At 47.7% G+C, this 20828-nt stretch overlaps 1 protein-coding gene across 2 annotated transcripts in view; it reads right to left on the bottom strand.

The window, feature by feature from the left end:
- ERICH3 (glutamate rich 3) overlaps window positions 1-20828 on the bottom strand; it is a 554163-nt gene that overhangs the window by 388045 nt on the left and 145290 nt on the right. For both annotated transcript variants that reach the window (XM_085602275.1, XM_085602276.1), the window contains exon 5: window positions 18105-18233. In XM_085602275.1, the coding sequence (XP_085458401.1) occupies window positions 18105-18233 (129 nt within the window). The remainder of the gene's footprint in view (window positions 1-18104; window positions 18234-20828) is intronic.

The raw sequence follows: 20828 nt of genomic DNA, 5'->3' as shown, positions 1-20828 counted from the left end.
GGATGACAGATATGTGCCATGATTCAAAGAGTGCCTACCAACCCCAGAACAGACGTGAGGCAAGCCAAGTTCAGGACCTCCCGAAAATAAGCACAACAGCAAAGAAACACCAGAGAAACCGAAGCAAAGAACTAAAAAGCCCCAGCAATAAACAGGTTCAGCCCCGGCATTGTGCCTTCCTGTGAGCTTAGAGAAAAGCGCATCACCAAACCCCACACAAAAAAGTGAAGAGATAGCCCAACCTCCAACAAGAAGGTACAAAACAGTAGTCAATGCAGAGGACATGTGTCTAAAATTCCTCCTCCAAAATGGACCACATGTGGACACCACCGTAAGAACACAGGGGTAAGAGGCCCAAAAAGAAAGGTTGCATAAATGACAAAAAGCATGCTCGGGAATCTCACACTCTTAGCACTATAACATAAGCAGCAGCCAGGAAAAAAAACCCACAGGAACCAGAGACCCCAAACTAAGATGACAAGCAAACTATATCATTAGAGGAAACACTCTCTTGTAACACAAACACCAGGCAAGTATTGAAGAGTGGGAATGGCATGACTATCAAAGAAAACACCAACACCACAACTCAAGCACACTGCAGCCACCAGAGAGCACAAGGCCCAGACATGGAGAAAACCATAGCCTCAACTGCACATCCCCTATTCAAATGACCCACAGCACAAAAGATAGTAAGTGTGCAAAATTAAGAAAGAAAACAAAAAGCACCCCATAACAATCCCATGCATATTTAGGCGAACTGTAGTGGGAAAAAGAGGGAGGCAAAGCAAGAAGCAAGTACTAGCAACAGCGTGATCGGGGCTTTGCTACCGTAACTAAAGGAGCAATTAGAAAAGAGAGAAAGTTCTCATCAGAACGGAAAAAACACCAAGAGGTCTATGAGTGTGTCTATTTGTATTCTTTTTATGGGGGGCTACAGTGTAAGCAGAACGACATTGCGTTAGTCATGTGGTATGTCTAACGGACAATGACTATTGGAGGTAGTCTTGTAGTCAGAGTGTACGCTGTCATGACTAATAAAGCTTTGACTGTAGGAGGTAGAAAAAAGTGTGTTTTCCTTATAAAAACTATGAATAAAGTACCAACAGGAACTGCAGCTGTTATGAGCTATTTCTGAAGGAGCAATTGTGAAAGAAGGGTTTACACCCATGATCATGAAAGGCAGAAGGTTTACACCCATGATCATGAAAGGCAGAAAGGCTGCGATGCTTCATACAGGATCAATAAAGCATCATTATGATTTGATCCCTTTCTACAAGTGGAAAGATGAATAAAGCTTGCAAAAGGTTAAAAAAGGCCATGGTATTCACGCCAAAGGTGACGGTATCATTAGCGTAGGTCAGATTAACCCATTACGTTGTTGATCACATTGTAAGATCCAAGTATGTTAAATGAGTTATCAAATTGAAAATGATAGAATTCTTGCACGCTGGTGCCTAAACATTTAAGGGTAGTGCAATGTTTAGCGTTTAAACACCGTGCCCCAAGGGATGTTGTGGTTAAATCCCATAGTGTGAGTAGAAAGGCGGTAAATCCATCTTTGTTCTTTTTCGAACAAGATGTTCGCTGACCTATTTCCTGGTCTGATTTGTTCAATTACTGTCCAGTTTAGATCGTCTGGGGTATGTTTAACACGTGCATAGTTTTCAGTCAGTTTGGTGATATTTTTCCCACATCGGATGTTGCTCCTGTGTTCAACAATACGCTGTTTTATTTTGCGTGTAGTCCTACCAACGTATCTTGTACCGCACGGGCATGTTAACAGGTAAATTACATTGGATGAATTGCAATTTGTATGTGCACGTTGAGTCCAAACTTTGTCTTGTTCAAGGTGTAGGGTTTTACTGGCTTTCGTTAGGTGACATACACTACACAGACCGCATGGAAAATGGCCTGTCACTTTTGGGAGCCCCCAGGCCTGAAGTACAGAGGGAGTATTATCATTTTGTGCTGGCCTTGGTCTAGTGTGTACAAGGGCATCATTGATGCTTCTTGCTTTCTTGAACGAGAAAAGGGGTTTCTCCCACTTCAAGTTGTTGCTTACAAGGATGCCCCAATGCTTGCGGATGGATTTGGTCACAGCATTAGATGCAGTGCTGTAAGTAGTCACACAGGTCAGTGGGACTTCCTCCACTGGTCTTACTGATTCCTCAAGGAGGGCTTGTCTGTGTTGGTTCTTTGCCCTCTTGCATCTCCGTTTGAGGATTTTATCAGGGTAACCTCTGTTTTTCAGTTTTTTAGATAGACTGATTGATTGAGAGCGATAGTCTTCCATACGACTGCAATTGCGTCTGATACGCAAAAATTGCCCAAATGGGAGATTTTCTCTCAGGGGTCGCGGGTGGAAGCTGGTAAAAAAGTCAAAAGATTATTTTTCGAAGTTGGTTTATAATGAGTTTTTGTCAGCAATTTCCCTTCCAATTTGGTAATGAAAAAACACAGTGATTCACCTTTCTTAACACTTTTTCACTTATTCAGCCTTGACGGATACACTCTTCTTTTGTTTACTTAGGCTTCCACTCAAACCACAGCACAGAGACAGCCCTGAAAGCTGCCACTGGTGAGATCAGAGCACTCATGGACAGCGGAAAAACCGCAGCTTTGATCCTACTCAACCCATCCACAGCTTTTGAGACTGTGTCCCACTACTCCCTCCTACTTGGCCTCCACCAGATGGGAATCCAAGGGAAAGCCCTCAAGTGGATTGCTTCCTTCCTTACAGGAAGAACCCAAAGCATCTGCCTCCCCCCTTTCTTCTTAGGTCCAAAAGACATCATCAGCAGAATGCCCCAAGGGTCATCTCTAAGCCCAACGTTCTTCAACACTTACATGGCTCCTTTAGCCGCCCTGGTCGATGCGCACAATGTGAGCTGTGTGTCGTCAGCATAGGAAATGCTGTTCATCCTTTCCCTGTCAGCAGACTCTACCACCAAGCAAACTTCCCCAGATGTTTGACAGATGCCACTAGCTAGATGCAGAACAAGTGCCTCAAGCTGAACGCCGACAAAAGAGAGGTCTTCATCTTCAGGAGCACCACCTCCTCCTGGAATGACACTGGGTGGCCAACCAAACTCGGCCTCACGCCCACACAACACACAAGAAACCTAGGCATCATCCTTGACAGCAAGCTCTCGATGAGAAAGCAGATAAACGCCATCTCCTTAGCATGCTTTCACTTCCTCCACATGCTGAAGAAAAGTTTCAAGTGGCTGCCCACCGATATTAGATGCACAGTCACCCAGGCACTCATCAGCAGCCCGTGGACTACGGCACCTTCTACATAGGGATCACAACACAACTTCTGAAGAGACTCCATATTATACAGAACGCAGAAGCAAGACTCATCCTCTCGAGACGAGCCCACATGACCCCCTACCTCAGAGCACTACACTGGCTCTCTGTAAACAAACAATGCCAGTTTAAACTACTCACCCACGCCTACAAAGCCCTCCAAAACTTGGGCCCTGCCTATCTCAACCACAGAGTTAACTTTCATCAGCCCACCAAACAACTACACTCCACGTCCCTCCACCTGGCCCTGCCGCGGTCCGAGCAGGTAACAGCAGTGGGGCGGTGGGGCAGTTGGACCGTGTAAGGGGGTGTTCCGAAGGACGATGCAGAGGGAACATTATTTATTTAATTTCTCCCCTGCATCATCCCTTGGAATCCCACCTTAAACTGCCCCACCGCTGTTACCTGCACGGACCGCGGCTGCCTGGCCCACATCCACCGCATTCATAAAAGCAGGGGCGGCGGAATGCGTCTTCTCCCACGTGGCCGCCAAACACTGGAACAAACTCCCTCTGCAACTCCGATCAACACCTACCCTCCAAGAGTTCAGAAAGGAACTGAAAACCTGGCTGTTCAAAATACAGCCTGCAGCTCGCTCATCATTCTCCGCCCCCCCCCCCCAGGTGTCTGGATACCCTCGGGGTGATAAGCAGTGCATTACAAACCCTATTATGCTGTACCTCTTGCTACAAGTCTGTGAGAATTTTTTTGGGAAAAAGAAGAGAAATATTAAACAATGGAAGGATGTGGGTGTCTAGCATGAAACAACTCCGGCCTATGCAGGCTCCGTCTTGGTGAGATCTGATGATGCACAAGTGCCTACTTTCTAAATAAGCGGTTCGTAGGCAACAGATCTTTAGAAGTGCGTGCGAAGCAGTAACGATACATCACGAAGAGGTCAGGCATCTTGAAACCTTCCTTGGAAACCAAATATTGACGCTGACCATCCATCGCACCCAGTGGACGATGCAGCCGAAGGCACTGTGCCGACGCCGCCAGGGGGCATCAGAGTGCAGTGCTCACCCACTAAACAGACTACAAACATAATTCCACCATAACGCAGAAGCTGAGACTCGGGTCCTCCCGCCGATACTCGGCGAGGGTCTTTCCTTTGATGCTGGCCTGCGTCAGCGTCAGCGTCTTAGCGACTGGTTGTTTGTTGTTCCTGCCTCATGGTGATGTTTTTATCACTGACAGGTATTATTGCACGGTTGATTTATTTCGGTGATTGCTTAACCACGGGTGGTGCAATAAATGCAAGAATGGGCAAACACTAACATTGGGCAATGTTGAAAGAAAATAACCGAGCTGGGTTTTTTGTTACTTGACAAATCTACTTTAAACAATATATAATCCTCTTAAATGTAATCTCAAATACACATATCCCACAAAAGATGAAAGATGAAAGAAATGTAAGAGTCCTGTTGGAGAGCAAACACACAGAGCAAACTGTTGACAATCAATTCTACCAGCGGAAATAAACAGCTCCTGCGGTATAGAATAATTAGTGGTAAAAAACAGAGCTCCTAGCAACTTGTTTCTAGTATTAACAAGCAAACAGTGTCACGTGCTGCCTTACACCAATGTGCGCAGGTGCTTTTACAACCCAGCTATTAAAGATGAAATGCTTTTGGTGTTTTACGAAATAAAACCCGCCTTGCAAAATGTGTGATTTAAGTCCAATTGTACACTTACTATAATAGTGCTCAAATTAAACTTATGTAGAGGTGTTTTGGGGAGGCTAGTGGGACATGAAAAGAGTTTAAATAGGCGTAAGCATAAGGAAAATTTGAAATTCGTCCCGCAGCAATTTTGACCGTGTAAACTTACATTGGTATATAATTTCGTGTTCTTCAAAATTCCACTTTTTCTGCAGCCTATCACATTTCCCCTGTGCGCGGAAGACCTGACATTGTTCTCAAAGTTTGTGCAGCCCGATCAGTTATTCAAAGAATGCTCTGTCCTGTTTTACAACAACATGGACAAAATGGAGACCGCCATACTCAAAAACTGATGAATGGATTTTTTTTATGATGAACTTCTCTTTAACGGTTTTGAGTTATTTTTCAAGATGAAATCTCTAAAGGGCATGCACCAGGTAGATCTGCATAGTTTGGCTTCATATGCTAAAACTCTACTTCTCCAAGAATCAAATTCTTTATTTTTCCAGCACAAGTATCGTCCACCTCTATCCCATCACCAGCACACAGCCTCACATCACCTCTCATTGCAGAAGTACAATTTAACGCTGCATTGCGGCTCTTATGTTTCATCACTTCCAACGCCACTGCCTCTCCATACAAGAACATTCGACACAACCTTCCCTTCCAAACAGATCATTCGTTGACGATTATGTTTGCAAAGAGCATGCTAGATTACTACCGTCGTCCAAGAATGGGACTCCCAAAGTATGCAGCATTCACATAGGACAAGCGCATAACCATTGCCAACCGGACACCAAGCAGGATGGGTGTCTGTGCAGAAGAGATAACAGTAAAATATATGCCAAGCTCATTTTGAACGCCATGCCTGGCACTGCCACTCTACAGCACTCTCACACGGTCACATCCCATACTGGTTCAAACGTGATGCCAGCTGCCTTCTCCTTCTCGGAAGCAGATCCCCTATGCTTAGATCATCTGAGCGTCTTCGTCCTCCTCTATGCAATGCTCTTTCCTACCATGTTAGACCCATCCCTCCTCACTAAATGCAACGGCACCCTCTTTTGGAACTATACTAGAAACACACAGCCCTGGATATTTAAAATAGATTTTTGTTTCCCATTGGGGTGATAAAGTGTCCTTGAATAGACTGCACTGTAATGTCTGCGTTCGTGCAACACTCATACTTAATCTTTGATGTAATCCATCCCTTCTGATGCCTGTCTGGTGAGCCCTACTTATTAAGTAGCTTTGTATAGTATTTCAATCGTTTTTTTTGTTTTTGTTTTTTTTATTGCCAGCGAATTATTCTACAAACATACAAATTGGAAGCTTCATATACAATGCTCATCTTTGCCATGGCCATTTATTTGATAGAAATTTCCTCAATTAAAGATAAACAAAGCTGGAACATTCTAATTGCAATCAGTGCCACATTGTTAGCAGAGTCTTAAAGAGCACAGGTGCAAAATCCCTCATTTCCGCAAATGTTTTTATTACACCCAAAACACCTTCACTAAAACCCCAGTTAGGCCTTTTATATCCTCTACTTGTTAATACATATTAAACTGTTGCTGGCGATGATGATGCTGTTGACAATGGTAATTATTAAATAATAACAATGCCGGGAGGTATATGTTTTGCACCTATAATAATTACATTCTGTACATAGTTTGTCATCTTATTTTTAATGACCCGTGTTAGACGAAATGTTGTGCTCCAATCAAACTGCTACATTTGCTTTATATCAGTTATATTGTTGTAGTGGCTAAACTGATCAATTTCTTTGAAGTTTAAAGTTTATTTGCATAAGTTAATTAAAACCATTGCATACCAATAAAGCCATAAAACCAAGCAAAGACTGTTACTTAAATCCACAATTACATTTATAAGCCAGTTACTCTGGCATCCGTTTAAAGATTTTGTTTAAAGCATTACAATTGGTCCTAACATTAAAGTTTGATTATAAGTGCTGGTACAACATGGGTTTAGTATAGAGGAATGCCTGTTGTTCATCGATTCATCCCCAGTGAACATAGCACCATTTGGTATCCATCAGTTCTCCATTACTCATCCCTGTCCCTTTCCCAGCAAATAATTAGCCCATAGTCCTTTCTCTCTGATAAAGTGCATGTGCTTTGTGCAATCCTAGAGTCTGAAGCTGGTGTGTATAACTAACTGATCAATTCAATTAAATACACTGAAACTGAGCACATCTCATCCTGCCAGCCCTCACGCAACCTACATAGGACGTCAAGCCCAGCACTCAAATCCACAAGCTTCATCCCACTAAGAAACAATTAGCTCTGACCTGCTATCTATTCTTGCCCTCTCACAGGGTGTTCCACTGCCTAGGCATACTTGGCAAATGTCCGCCAAAGAGAAATGCATCACCTATTGATGCCTTTTGGACTCGGGCCAGACCCCTGCCCAAAAGGTTAGCATTGCAGTACTCCATATGTTCATACACAAAGCTAGACCACATCAACACTCTTACCCCACATTTAACTCCCATAACCTCAATTGCACGCCTTTCATGCGTGGTCTTGCCAACAATCACAAATTCTCTTACTTATGTATATTAATGCTCACTCTGTAATCACCCACAGTCCAGACATAGATGAAACCATCACAGTACCCAACTAAAACTTTTTATAATGCAAACATGTTATGAACTAACCTACTTATCCATCTAGGCTGCATCATCCATCACCTACTAAACAGAAAAAAGCAAGTAGAGGAATCACAGTCATCACAATAACGTCCACTACTTGAGTGCTAGCTAACCCAGTCATTAAGGTTCTACACCTGCCACTTCCCCTCTATTTGTATCAACCCTACCATTGAATATACAGGCCTCCTTAAACCAGGAAATGTCAGATCTCATTGCTTCCCCTTCATTCAGCACATCCATGGTATATTCCTCAAAGACTTCTATTGACCCGGTGACTTCATCAATAAGACAGAATCTCTCTACACACCCCTTAAAACTATAGACATCAAGTAGCATGTCACCAAACCAAACCACTCCAAAGGCAATATGACTGACCTCATTATTTCAGCTTCAGTTCACTGCAAGGATCCAATAACCCAGGACAAGGTGAACCACATTACCATCCCTTCTTCATCATTAACATCACACAATTTTATTATAAACTACAAAACAAAAAGAGAGAGACTAACATCCTGCTCCTTCAAAGATCTCCCATTGGATTTCCACAATGAAGAACTCCAGCAAAACTCTCTCCACCCACATTAGACTGCAACACACTTTTTGATGTCTAGAACACTACCCTGAAAACTCACATAGAACTCAACTCTCTAAGGAAAATAGACTTCCATACCCAAACCATCTCCAATTTGGAATGCTAAGGTACTCTTTGAGAACGAAAGCATTATCAATAGCCAAGAAAAAAATAAATGGATACAGACCTGCCTGCGAGAAGACCTCACGCAACTCAAAGTACTCTGCTCTTCATGGTGATCCCTCATCACCTCCACTGAAGCCAGATCTATATGGGTACCATCAATAAAGTGACTAACAGAATCGAGGCACTCATTAATGGCACAACACTGCAACAACCCACTCCCACATCCTCTAATCCACTCATCAGGTGACAGCTTGGATGCCATCCATCACTTCTTCTCCGAGAAGATCAGGAAAATCAGATCCCGCATTGACAACACAAGACAGCACAATAGGCTCCCACACTACCTCCTATAAATCCACCTTAGTGAACTGATCGCAATCTCCTGTCAAACACTTGATTTACAAACTCCTGAATTCACCCAATGAAACCTCTTCCTACAAATTTGGCATTTTACATTTGAGAAGATGTTCTGACACCCTTTGTCAACATTGTCACCTTCTACCTCAGCCAAGGATCTTTTGCTGACGTCCTTAGACAGGAAGGGTCCTCCCCCTGCAGGAGAAGCCCACCATGACCCTAGATGACCTCATTAACTTCCACCACATCATCTGTCTGTCCTTATAATGGAAAATCCTTGAAAAAGAAATGTCTACAGAGCCACCCAAGCAGATCCACAAGACAAATCTTCTACAGGAGTATAGATACAATTTCAGACCACACTGCAGCATGAAGACAGTTACTCGTAGTATAGTGGATTATGTCCTTCTCATCCTCAATGACTTCTGTCTCCTGATCTTCTTAACCTCTTGGAGCATTAATAGAGTAGAACATCAAGGGTTGTTTCACATCCTGGAAATCTGCATGGACTTTGCTGTCCTGCACTGGCTCACCTTCTACCTCATGGACTACCATCAATTTATTTAGCAAGGACCCACAGAAACGTCCTTTCTCCTTCAGAAAGTGCCAGCGTTTCATATTCTCACTTACCATTTTCAATTTCTACGATGAACTCCTCAGACCCATACTCACCGAAAACATAACAAACATCCATCATTACACCCACAACACTCCATTCTACCTATGAATCTAATCTAGTAACAACATTAAGTAACTCAAAAGCTACCTCAAATCAAATCCCACATTATATGTCAATTTCCTTACTAACACTGAACCCAAGAAAAACTGAACTTTTTACCAACATCTCATAACAGTCCCAGATCGAAGTCTGGTTTTCCAGTATGAATCTTGATGGCTTCATCCCAAAGATACACTATGCAAAATTATGTTATTCCCCTTTGATATGGACCTCAGAGTTCAAGAACACATCACAAGGAAAACTAAGTGTGCATACCATCATTTCTCTCTCCTGAAGGAAGTAAACCCCTTTCACCCAGAAGCTGATTTCAGAACAACAGTGGATGCCCTGCCCGTCTCCACTTCGATGGAGGCAATTCTCTGCTTAACATCATCTCTGACACCACCTTGACACCCCTTAAAGGAAAGGCTTGAAAAGGTTAAAGCACATGTCCTCTAGTCCCAAGGAACTACACTAGCTCCCCCTCCACGAATGTATCACTTTTGAAGAGCAGCAGTGTCAACTTCTTAGGCCATCAGAAATAATAAACTGGCATACTCACCAAAACCTAGCCACCTCCGGCTGACATCACCACACATTTTAAGTTGATTGGCCGAAAAGACCTGAGCAAACTGCTATTCCTTTGCTTTCACCAATTCCACCAGCTCGCCCCAAAAGCAGCAATGGCTGCCACATCATATAATGGGACAAAGAGGTGCAAGAAGTAAAACAAACGAAAGCAGTACTTCTCCGTTTATTGCTTGTGACTACTCCAGTGTAATCCAAGCAACTGTGCATTAACTATCAAATTTAGTACGATATAGGCCCTTCATTTCTTGCTCCAATATTTTTCAAAACACACGCAAACTTATAAATTGTCCTCAGTACGTCAGTTTTTACTTATAGTGTCTAAAATAAGAAGAAAACATAGAGGAAGATGTCTCTTGCCTAATCACCTTTGAAGCACCTAAACAATGCCCATAGAAGTATGGCTAATCATCTTAATTTCTGCAAAAAATTAAAGACCTTATCCTACAGATCTAGAACATGGCCTATGTGACCCTGTTGGTGAACGGCATAAACAGAAACAAGATCACCATAATGGGTGACCCATGTAATGTACAAAACCATATAACATAATAAAAGTTTATAGCTATCTGTGGTTACAATCATCGCTATCATAACTCCCACAAATGTTTTACATGACACGCATCTTATTTATGCAAATACATATGCATGATAGGCATGAACAATTTAGAGTGGAACCCCTGGAGATGAGAATAGATGCCAAAACAGGAAAAAGGCTTAGCTGCTTTTCCAGATGTTGCAATACTCATCAAGAGGCCTTCCATTTCTGGCAGGATGTCTAAAACTGGAAGATGGCTGCTAGTAACAACAGGGATGGCCTACACATGTGCCAGACTACCTCAGTGGGCACCCTGCATGACAGCCATAAGGTTAAAGCCAGCAAACCTTTGATTTGTGGGACATCTTGCAATCCAACCCACAAAAATAATCTCCCATTAAAAGTGCTGTTGTGGTTACTCTATCTATTTTTTGCAAATCGTCAGTGTAACTCCCATGATGATTCACAATTTATTACATCAAATCGACACAATGTGCAACATCAATCAGGCGTTTGTTAAGCGCGACTACTCACATGTAAGCAACTCAAGGCACTAGGGGTGGGGGGGTGCAGGTTCCAGTCCCTCAAGGAGGGGGTCTGTCGAAGAGCCAGGTTTTGAGGTTTCTTGCGAAGATGGGGAGCGATGTCTGTCTGAGGTGGAGCGTAAGGGCGTTTCAGGCTCTGGTCGCAAGGAAGGAGAAGGAGCAGCCTCCTGATCTGGTCTTTCTGGTACGGGGGACCACGGCGTAGGAGAGCTGGGCTGATCGTAGGGTCCTTTGGGGTGCGTGAAATTTGAGTCGGCTGTTCAGGTATGCTGGTCCGGTGTCGTGGAGGGCCTTGAGTGCGTGGGTGAGTATCTTGAAGGCGATTCTAGCCTCAACCGGGAGCCAGTGGAGTGTGCGCAGGTGCTGGGAGATGTGGCAGTGTTTTGGCAGGTGGAGGACCAGTCTTGCGGTGGCGTTCTGGATGTTCTGTAACTTGCGGGTGAGATTTTTGTTGATTCCGGCATAGAGTGCGTTGCCGTAGTCGAGTCTGCTGGTGACCAGGGCGTGAGAGACGGTCTTTCTGTGTTCGAGGGGGATCCATTTGAAGGTCTTACAAAGGAGGCGGAGGTTGTGGAAGAAGGAAGACGAGACGGAGCTGATCTGGCGGTCCATTTTGAGCTCAGAGTCCAGGATGATTCCCAGGTTGCATGCGTGGTCCGTGGGGGTTGGCGGGTTTCCGAGGGCAGGGGGCCACCAGGTGTCGTCCCAGGCGTCGGGGTTTGGGCCCATGATGAGTACTTCTGTTTTGTTGGTGTTTAGTTGTAGGCAGCTGTTTTTAATCCATTTGGCAACGGCTTCCATGCCTTCTTGAAAGTTGTGTCTGGCAGTGTTTGGTTCATTGGATAAGGAGAGGATGAGTTAGGTGTCGTCTGCATATGAAACAATGTTGAGTCTGTAGGTTCTGACGATGGTGGTGAGTGGAGCCATGTAGACGTTGAAGAGCGTCGGGCTGAAGGAGGAGCCCTGGGGGACTCTGCAGGTGGTAGGTGTAGGATCCGAGAGGAAAGGGGGTAGTCTGACCCGCTGCATTCTGCCAGAGAGGAAGGAGCGGATCCAGTCGAGGCCCTGGATTCCTGCGTCGTGGAGTCTGCGTATTAGGGTGCAGTGAGAGACTGTGTTGAACACCGCTGAGAGGTCGAGGAGGATGAAGGCTAGGCTACTGTTTCTCCTTTGTCCAGTAGGGTGCGGATGTCGTCTGTTGTGGCGAGGAGGGCGGTTTCCGTACTGTGGTTTTTTCTGAAGCCGGATTGAGAGGAGCCAAGGATGTTGTGCTCTTCGATGAATGTGGCGAGTTGGCTGTTGATGGCTTTCTCAATGACATTCGCTGGGAACGGGAGCAGGGAGATGGGTCTGTAGGTTTTGAGGTCTGTGGGGTCCGCCAAGGGTTTCTTCAAGAGGGGGTTGACCTCTGCGTGTTTCCAGTCGTCGTTGAATGAGGCGGTCGCCAGGGAACGGTTGATGGTGTGGCAGAGCATGGGTGCGATGGTGTCGGCGGCTCTATTGAAGATGTGGTGGGGTAGGGGTCTGTGGGGGCCCCTGAGTGAATTGACTTTACTGTCTTCAGTGTGTCTTCGGTGGTGAGGGCTGTCCAGTTGTCAATCGCTGGTTTCCGGGTGTTGGGGGTAGTTGGTGAGGGTTCAGTGTGTTGTCGTAGATGCTCTTGATTTTATGGTGGAAAAAGTTGCTGAGTTTGTTGCAGAAGTCTTGTGAAGGAGGGATGTCAGTAGACTCGCTGGTGGGTTGGGCGAACTCTTTGATGATGTTGAAGTTCTTTGCTGTTGTGCGCGTGGGTGGAGATTCTGTCTTCAATCTCTTTTTTCCTCTTTTCTCTAGTGAGTTGGTGGTGAGCGTTGGTGGCGGCTCTGAAATTGTTGTGGGCTTGTGTGGATTTGGTGTTCCTCCAGGTCTTTTCGAGGCGGCGACAAGTGCGTCTGGACTCTCAAAGTTCGGTGTTAAACCATCTGGCTTTCTTGGCGCGGGTATTGTTTGTTTTCTTGAGGGGGTCCATGGTGTTGGCGATGTCCGAGATCCATCTATGCAGGGTTTGGGCTGCAGTGTTGAGGTCGTCGTTATCCGCGATGGTTGGGGTGGAATTGTTGAGTGAGGAGGTGAGCTGGTCATCGGTGATTTTGGTCCAGTTTCTTCATGGGAGCAGGTGCTGGTGTCTGTGGATGGTGGGTGTTCTGAAGGTGACGTGGACGCAACGATGGTCAGTCCATGGGAGTTCAGTGGTGTGGCTAAAGGTGATGGAATTTCCTGTAGTGAAGAGGGGGTCGAGGGTGTGTCGTGCTGAATGCGTGGGTTCGGTCACGATCTGGCGGAGTCCAATGTTGTGGAGGTTGTCCGGGAGGGATGTGGTGTTGGTGTCCAGTTGGTTGTCGAGGTGGAAGTTGAGGTCTCCCAGCAGGGTGTAGTTGGTGGATGCGATGGCCTGCGGGGAGATGATGTCCGTGATGGAGTTGGCGAAGGGTCTGTGGGGTCGAAGGGGGTCGGTGGATGAGGGTTCCTCAGAGGGTGGCAGTGGGGCTGGCAAGTATCTTGAACTGAAGGTGTTCCATCAGGTCTGTGGGCTCCTCAGGGAGTGTGCTCAGGTGGAGGATGAATTTGTAGACAATGGCGATTCCTGCTCCCGGGCGGGTGGGGTGGTCCTTCCTGGAGATCTTCTGTCTATGGGGGATAGCAATGGCGATGTCCGGATCCTGAGGGGGTGTTGGTCCAGGTTTTGGTGAAGAACGCTATGTCTGGGGTGGTGCTGTCGGAGGTTCTAGATTTCGGCGGCGTGTTTGTGGAGGGGTTGGACGTTGAGGAGGATGCATTGCAGGGTCTTCAGTTTGGTTGTGTTCTTGTGGGCGGGTTGTGATGGGTCCGTGTTCTTGGCGGTGCTGCAGGTATGTCGGCAGCGGTGGCAGCTGAAGGGACTGTGGGTGTCGGCTGGTGATGCTAGCTTGCAGTTGTTGTTGCGGCCTGGGTTGAGTATTTGGAGTGCTGCTGGGTCGTATCATTGGCAGGCGGAGGTCCAGGGTCCCTGGCGCTGCTCGCGGTCAGGTCGCAGACAGGCTTGCCTTTGGTGCGAGTTCGGCGTGCCGCGCAAGGCCGTCGCGCGGCACCATAAAGTGGGGGTCGGGGAGGGCTGGACAGCTGGGAGGCGAGGAGGGGAACTAGATAAGGCTGGTCTCGCTGGGGGGGAGAGGCCGTGGGGGCAGCAGCAGGTGCCGGAATACAGGTGAAAAGAAGGCCAAAAGAGCGAGAAAAAGTGAAATACACAGAGAAAAGGTGAAAAAAGAATAAAGGATGAAACGGAGCAGAAGGCAGAGAAAAAGAGGAGAAAGGGTGAAAACGGAGCAGAAAGGAGAGGAAGAAGGGGGCAGAAAGCAGAGTGAGAGAAGGAGTCAGGGGTCCACTGGACCACCAGCGATGAGGCGCAGGTGTGACCTGCAGGTGGAGGAGGGCCTCGAACACCAGCACTACGGGAGTGCAGGGGCTCACAGTGGGCCTCACTTTGTGGTGGAGCTGCGAGGGTGGGAGTGCAGTCTTACTGACAGTGAGTCAGTGGTCTTGCAACATCATAAAACAGTTGAAAATTAAGACAACGTACGGGGTATTAAATTTGGCAGTGAATTAGGTTAAGATATGAAAGAGCACACTGTATGCTGAGGAGCCCTCCTCGCCACGGGATGCCGACGGCTATTTGGAGTCGGTGACCCTCCCGGTACTGGATCCGGCTCAGGCGGACCACCTGGAGCGGGACATCCATGTTGAGGAAGTGATTTCCGCTATCGCGCGGCTGAAACATGGCAAGGCCCCGGGCCCGGACGGGTACACGTCGCTATTTTACAAGACTTTTTGCACGGTTGTGGCCCCTGTCCTTACTCGGCTATTTAACTCTTTCTCCGAACCGGGAGCCATCCCTCCGGATCTCCTGAGGGCGACGGTCGCGGTAATCCCGAAACCTGGGAAGGACCGGGCCCTCTGCGGCTCGTACCGACCCATCTCGCTTTTAAATGTCGACCTAAAGTTGTACACGGGGATTCTCGCGTCCAGGCTGAGTCCACACCTCCCCGGTCTGGTGGAGGCGGACCAGGCTGGTTTTGTGCCCGGCAGACAGACGGTTGACAACACCAAGCGGGTGACGCATGTTCTGGAGAAGGCCTCAAGGATCTCGGGGGAGCGGATGTTGCTGTCCGTCGATGCGGAGAAGGCCTTCGACAGAGTCCACTGGCCGTATCTTGAGCTGGTCCTCAAGAAATTGGGAATCGGCGATAAGTTCCGCACCATGGTATTTAACTGCTATAAGCATCCTTCAGCGTCGGTGCGGGTCAATGGGTGTAGCTCCGGTGGCTTTGCCATCGAGCGCGGCACGCGGCAGGGCTGCCCTCTTTCGCCGCTCTTGTTTGCCCTCTACATGGAGCCGTTTGCTCAGAGGATTCGTAATAATCCGGATGCTGTCGGGGTCCGGATGGGCCAGTACGTCCACACCATCAGTCTCTACGCGGATGATGTCCTGTTGACCTTGGACGACCCTAGGAGGTCGCTGCCTGCCTGCCTCCGGGAGCTGGACGCCTTTGCGGGGGTGGCCGGCTTCAAAATGAATATGAGCAAGTCGATGGCGTTAGACGTGTCCCTGGCGGCGGATACCAGGAGGGATCTTCAGCGGCTCTTCCCCATGCAGTGGTCCTCGTCCACGGTGCCGTACCTGGGGATCCTACTGGCGCCTACATTACCGGAGATGGTTACGGCCAATTATGCCTCCCTCAGCAGGAAGATCAAGGATGAGCTTGGCCGCTGGAACAAAGGCCTGCTGTCCTGGCTGGGGCGAATCGCGGCGGTCAAGATGACGGTGTTGCCCCAGATACTATATCTTTTCCGGGCCCTCCCGCTCCAGCCCCCGGTGGGCTGGATACGACAAATGCAGGCTGACATCTCCCGCTTTGTCTGGCAGGGCCGCAGGCCACGCATGAAGAGGGTCCTCTCCACGCTTGCTCCGGAGGCGGGGGGTCTCGGTATTCCAGACCTCCGTAAGTACTTTCAGGCGGCACAGCTACGCTATCTGGTGGAGTGGAGCAGGTGGGAGTCCGACAAACATTGGCTCTTCCAAGACCAGGCAGTGGCGGGCCGCACCTTACAAGAGGTTCCATTCCTGCGCCGCGCGCATCGCCCCCCTAATCTTTACGCTTCCTTTGTTACGCGGGTCCCCCTGCGTGTGTGGGACGCGGTCTGTGAGGCCCGGGGCCTTACCACCTTCCCTTCGCTGCTCACGCCCATTGTGGGCAACCCGGACTTCTCCCCAGGGATGGAGCCGGGGGTTTTCTCCCACTGGGTGCAGGCGGGCTGCAGGGCACTCTTCCAGATCTATGGCCCGGAAGGAGTGGTTCCTTTTCAGCAACTCCGCCAGGAGTTCGGCCTGACGGAGCTGGACAGATTGCGCTACATGCAGGTTCGGCATTGGGCCCTCCAGCCCCAGGTGCGTGCCACCGCCGCCCGTCCAATTACACCGTATGAGAGGTGGTTGGCTACTCGGACCTCCGACGCTAAGCTAATTACCGATTTGTACAAATACCTACAACCCCCGCCGTTTCACTATTACAACCCGGGGAGGGAGCGCTGGCACAGGGAATTGGGCAGGACACTCAGCCACAAGGAATGGGACAAAATTGCGTATCGGGCGCGGCACTCTGCATATCACACGGGCCTTACGGAGACCTTTACTAAGGTGTCCACATACTGGTACTACACCCCGGAGAGACTGTATGAAATGCATAAGCACACTGACAGGGGGTGCTGGCGGAGCTGCGGGCAGGAAGGTACCCTTTCACACATTCTTTGGGGTTGCCCAGTGCTGACCGCCTACTGGAAGGAAGTTCTGGACGAGGTGGATAAGCACTTTGGGATAGAGCTGCCGCGACTCCCGGCGTATGTCCTGTTGGGCCTCCCCAATGACCTAATGTACCCACTGAAGTCCCGTAGGGGTAGGCAGATCGCAATTGCGCTGGGGTCTGCGGTTCAGAACATTCTAATCCACTGGCGCACAGCCACCGTCCCCTCCATCACCGGTTGGTTGCATAGGCTTTGGCATGTGCTGGGGATGGAGAAGCTGTCGCTTACGGTTGCGGGGGAGATAGACCAATTTGAAGAGCTGAGGCAACCCTTTCTAGCGCTGCTGTCCACTGAATTCCGGGAGCTCACCTGCCCGAGGTATCTTAGGCTGCTCAGGCTGACGCCGCCGGTGACCCCGGCGGACTAGTTTACATGTGAGGCGGGGACCTCCCAGGGGGGGGGGGGGGGGGGGTGCGGGGCTTCCTGGTGAGGATTACTCTGGTGCGGGACCATAGGACGGGGGGGGGGGGGGGGGGGGGGGGTTTCGTTACTGGGAGGATGGGGGATGGGGGGGGGGGATTGTGTTCTGTTGAGTTGCTGATGGCTTTCATTGCTTAGATTTGGGGTGTCGGATGCGCGGGCGGGGTTCCATAGCTTGCATTTCTAGCCTTCATTTACTGTGTTTTTCCCCCTGACTTACTGCGCTACCTATTGCCAACCCTCTGGAGTTGCACCCTTTTTCTTTGACTGTATTCCATGTATCCTGACCTCCTATCCCCCTCCCCCATGGTTTGTTTTTGTTTCAATAAAAACGTTTTAAACATAAGATATGAAAGAGCAGAGCAATGGGTAAACATGCTACAGACCTTAAAACGGACCAGACTAAATCACAGCTTCAAAATTACTTGACCGCACCTTCCAACTTATGTGCTTCCGACCCATTTTGAAGATTTCTTGAACATCTGTGAAAAGGGGGGCCTAATGTGGACTTCACTAGCAATGCCGCAGCAAAACATTGGAGCCCCTGCCCTTTAAGTAGCACCCATTATCCACCATCTCCCAGATTCAGGCTACAAAATGAATAAAAATACATTGAATCCCTTGCACATCTTCATAGGAGTGTTTGATAAAGTCACATTATCTTTCCTAAGGTTCTTTACAAATAGAGTTTCAGATTTTTGGGATCTATTTGGAATCACTCACCGATTCAGAGGAATCCGATTGCTCTCCATCATGTAAGGCGCTGCGGCCATAGCTGCTTTTGGGGCCAGTTGGTGGACGTGGAGAAAACAAAGGAATGTTATCTTCCTCAGGCCTTTTTGAACGATCAACCTATGAAGGTATGACAGTTTACGTTCTTATTTGTTCGCAAGACAACAGAAGAAATAATTCAACACTGCTAAAACTAAAGGTATGCTAAAGGAAACATCCATATGTAAATGCAAAACAGCTTGATTTGGGTTGAGAGGCCCATTTTGATACAGTATGTGATTAATGCAGAAAGGAATAAGGCAATTACTTTAAAGCAATGAGAAGTAAGAAAGTAAAGCTGCAACCCTCTCCAGTGTGACTATTGGAATGCCATAAACCATTTCTCTCCAGAATCATTAGTTTTCTTTCTGAAGCCTGGTAATTTTCATATACACAGTTCTTCAAATTGACCCACTTTCTTTTAAGGTGTGAGAAATGGGATTACTGGTTGAGGGGGGTGAAACCCTACTCAAGAAGCAACCACAATTCCTATCAGGGCGAAACACAAGCAAAACCCAAATTAACCTGTGCTCAAACCTCTAGTAGCTTGTCATAGAAGTCAGCCTTAGAGAGGCAATGTGTTATGTATTTATGCAGCATTTGAAACAGTAATAAAGTGAAAACATCACACCGAAAAATACCACAAACATTTTGAAAAATAGAGTAAAGACCAAAAAGACAAAAATCCAATCAATAGAGTCAGATATATGCAATTTTAAAGATTTAAGTGAAAATAGTGCCTAAAAGCCCAAATCACCTACTGTGGATATCTGGATGTGTTGGACCGGGACAAAGTCAGGCCGACTGTGATAGAGTGCGGGCCAGCTACAGGGACCCAGTTAGGCCTGCTGAACAAGGGTATCTTAAATCCTGTGTGCAGAGCTTTGCGAGGGCCAAGTGTGCATTGCACAGCTAAGGCGATGCATTAGATCCAAAGAGCAGTGAAGCTGCAATGTGAACTCCTGCATCTTCATCGAGAATCCCGTTGATGGCTTGTGATGTGAAGTCCGGTGACGAGAAAGCATTGTGCAGTCGGGGCAATGCACCAGTTCCAAAGAGCTGTGAGGCACCAATGTGAGAACCTGCATTGTGGTCAAGGCAGCTGTTGACGAGGGATTTGTGTCAGGAAGCTTCGCACAGGCGGGGGTTCTGAACCTTGTAGTGGGGTCGATGTGGATTCCGGGCATTGGGAGAAACCTCGCAGTAGAGGCGATAAGTTGGTTCTACTCAGGATGGTGCACCTCAACAGAAGAGAGGCGTTGGTTCTGCTGGGTTCACAGATTGGCTGGCAGAGCACCTTCAGGTCCACTTACAAGGGTCGAGGACTGGGGTGGCGCCACTTGGCAGGTTAGGACTCACAGAAGGCAGAGTCTAGGTACTGGTTTCAAGATTGTTGGAGCCTTCTGTTTCTGAGGCTGTAGTGAGGAGGCCAGCCAACTATCCCTTGAGAGTCAATTTGGGGCACAGGGATTAAAGATACAAGTACAGTCCTTCTCACTCCGGCAAGAGGGCAGCAGTCAGCAGGTCTGAACAGCAGCCGAAGCAGTTCCATCAGAGCAGCAGTCCAGCAGAGAGGCAGTCCTTTCATCAGCACAGCAGTCCTTCTTCCTGGCAGAGTATCCACAGGTCCAGAAGTGCACTGATGAATTGGTCATGGTGACCAACATTTAAACCTGGGCCTTCCTTTGAAGCGGGGGAAGCTTCTAGAGGTTTCCGTTTGAAGTCCCCAGGCATCCTGCCTTCCCTGTCATCGATCCAGACTAACTACAGGGGGTATGCAGCCCTTTATGTAGAGGCAGCACATAGCCTGTTTAAGTGTAAGTAGGGCTGTGTCCAGCTCCGCCCTCCCATCCTGCCAGCGATGGCCCATCAAGGCACACACCTAAGCTCTATGTTGTGTGTGGCTGTCTAGGAGATTAACACAAAGCCCATCTGTCAGCTACACTCAGCCATGTGAACCAGAGACAGGCTGCAGGCACCAAATTGCTACGGCAAGGAAATGCCAACTTTCTAAAAGGGACATTTTCAAAATTGTAATTCAAAATCCAACATCACCATGAGTGAGGATTTTTCATTACAATTAAAAAGACACCAAACATGAACTGGTTACTTGCTCCCATTTTGGAAATTAGCGTTTATGAGATGTACTAAGGTAACTCCAATTTTAGCATATGGAAGAGGTAGGCCTTGCAGCAGTAAAAAACGCATTTAGGAGTTTTTCACTAGCAGGACATTTAAATCTAAAGAGTACATGTCTCACTTAGAAATACACTGCACCCTGCCCTCTGGAAAGTCCACGGCCTACCCTAGGGGTGATGTACATGCATTAAAAAGGTAGGTTTGGGCATGGCAAAAAGTTTTATTTTGCCAGGTCGACAATACAGTTTAAAATCTCACACACAGGCTGCAATGGCAGACTGACTGGAGACATGGTTAAAGTGCTACTTAAGTGGATGGCACAATCAGTGCTGCAGGCCTAGTAGCATTTAATTTAGGTGCCCTGGGCATAGTCAGTGTCACTTTACAAGGTACTTACAAGTAAATTAAATATTCCAATAAGCCAATTCTACCGTGTTTTATGGAAACAGCACATGCGCTGTAGCATTGGTTAGCTGTAGTAAAGTGCTCAGAGTTCTAAAGCAAGAAATGAAGTCAGCAAACAAGAGGGCTGAAGAC

The sequence above is a fragment of the Triturus cristatus genome, chromosome 4_2 (genome assembly GCF_964204655.1).
Source record: "Triturus cristatus chromosome 4_2, aTriCri1.1, whole genome shotgun sequence".
NCBI classification, from domain to species: Eukaryota; Metazoa; Chordata; class Amphibia; order Caudata; family Salamandridae; genus Triturus; species Triturus cristatus.
This window is presented reverse-complemented; position numbering and strand designations above follow the sequence as displayed.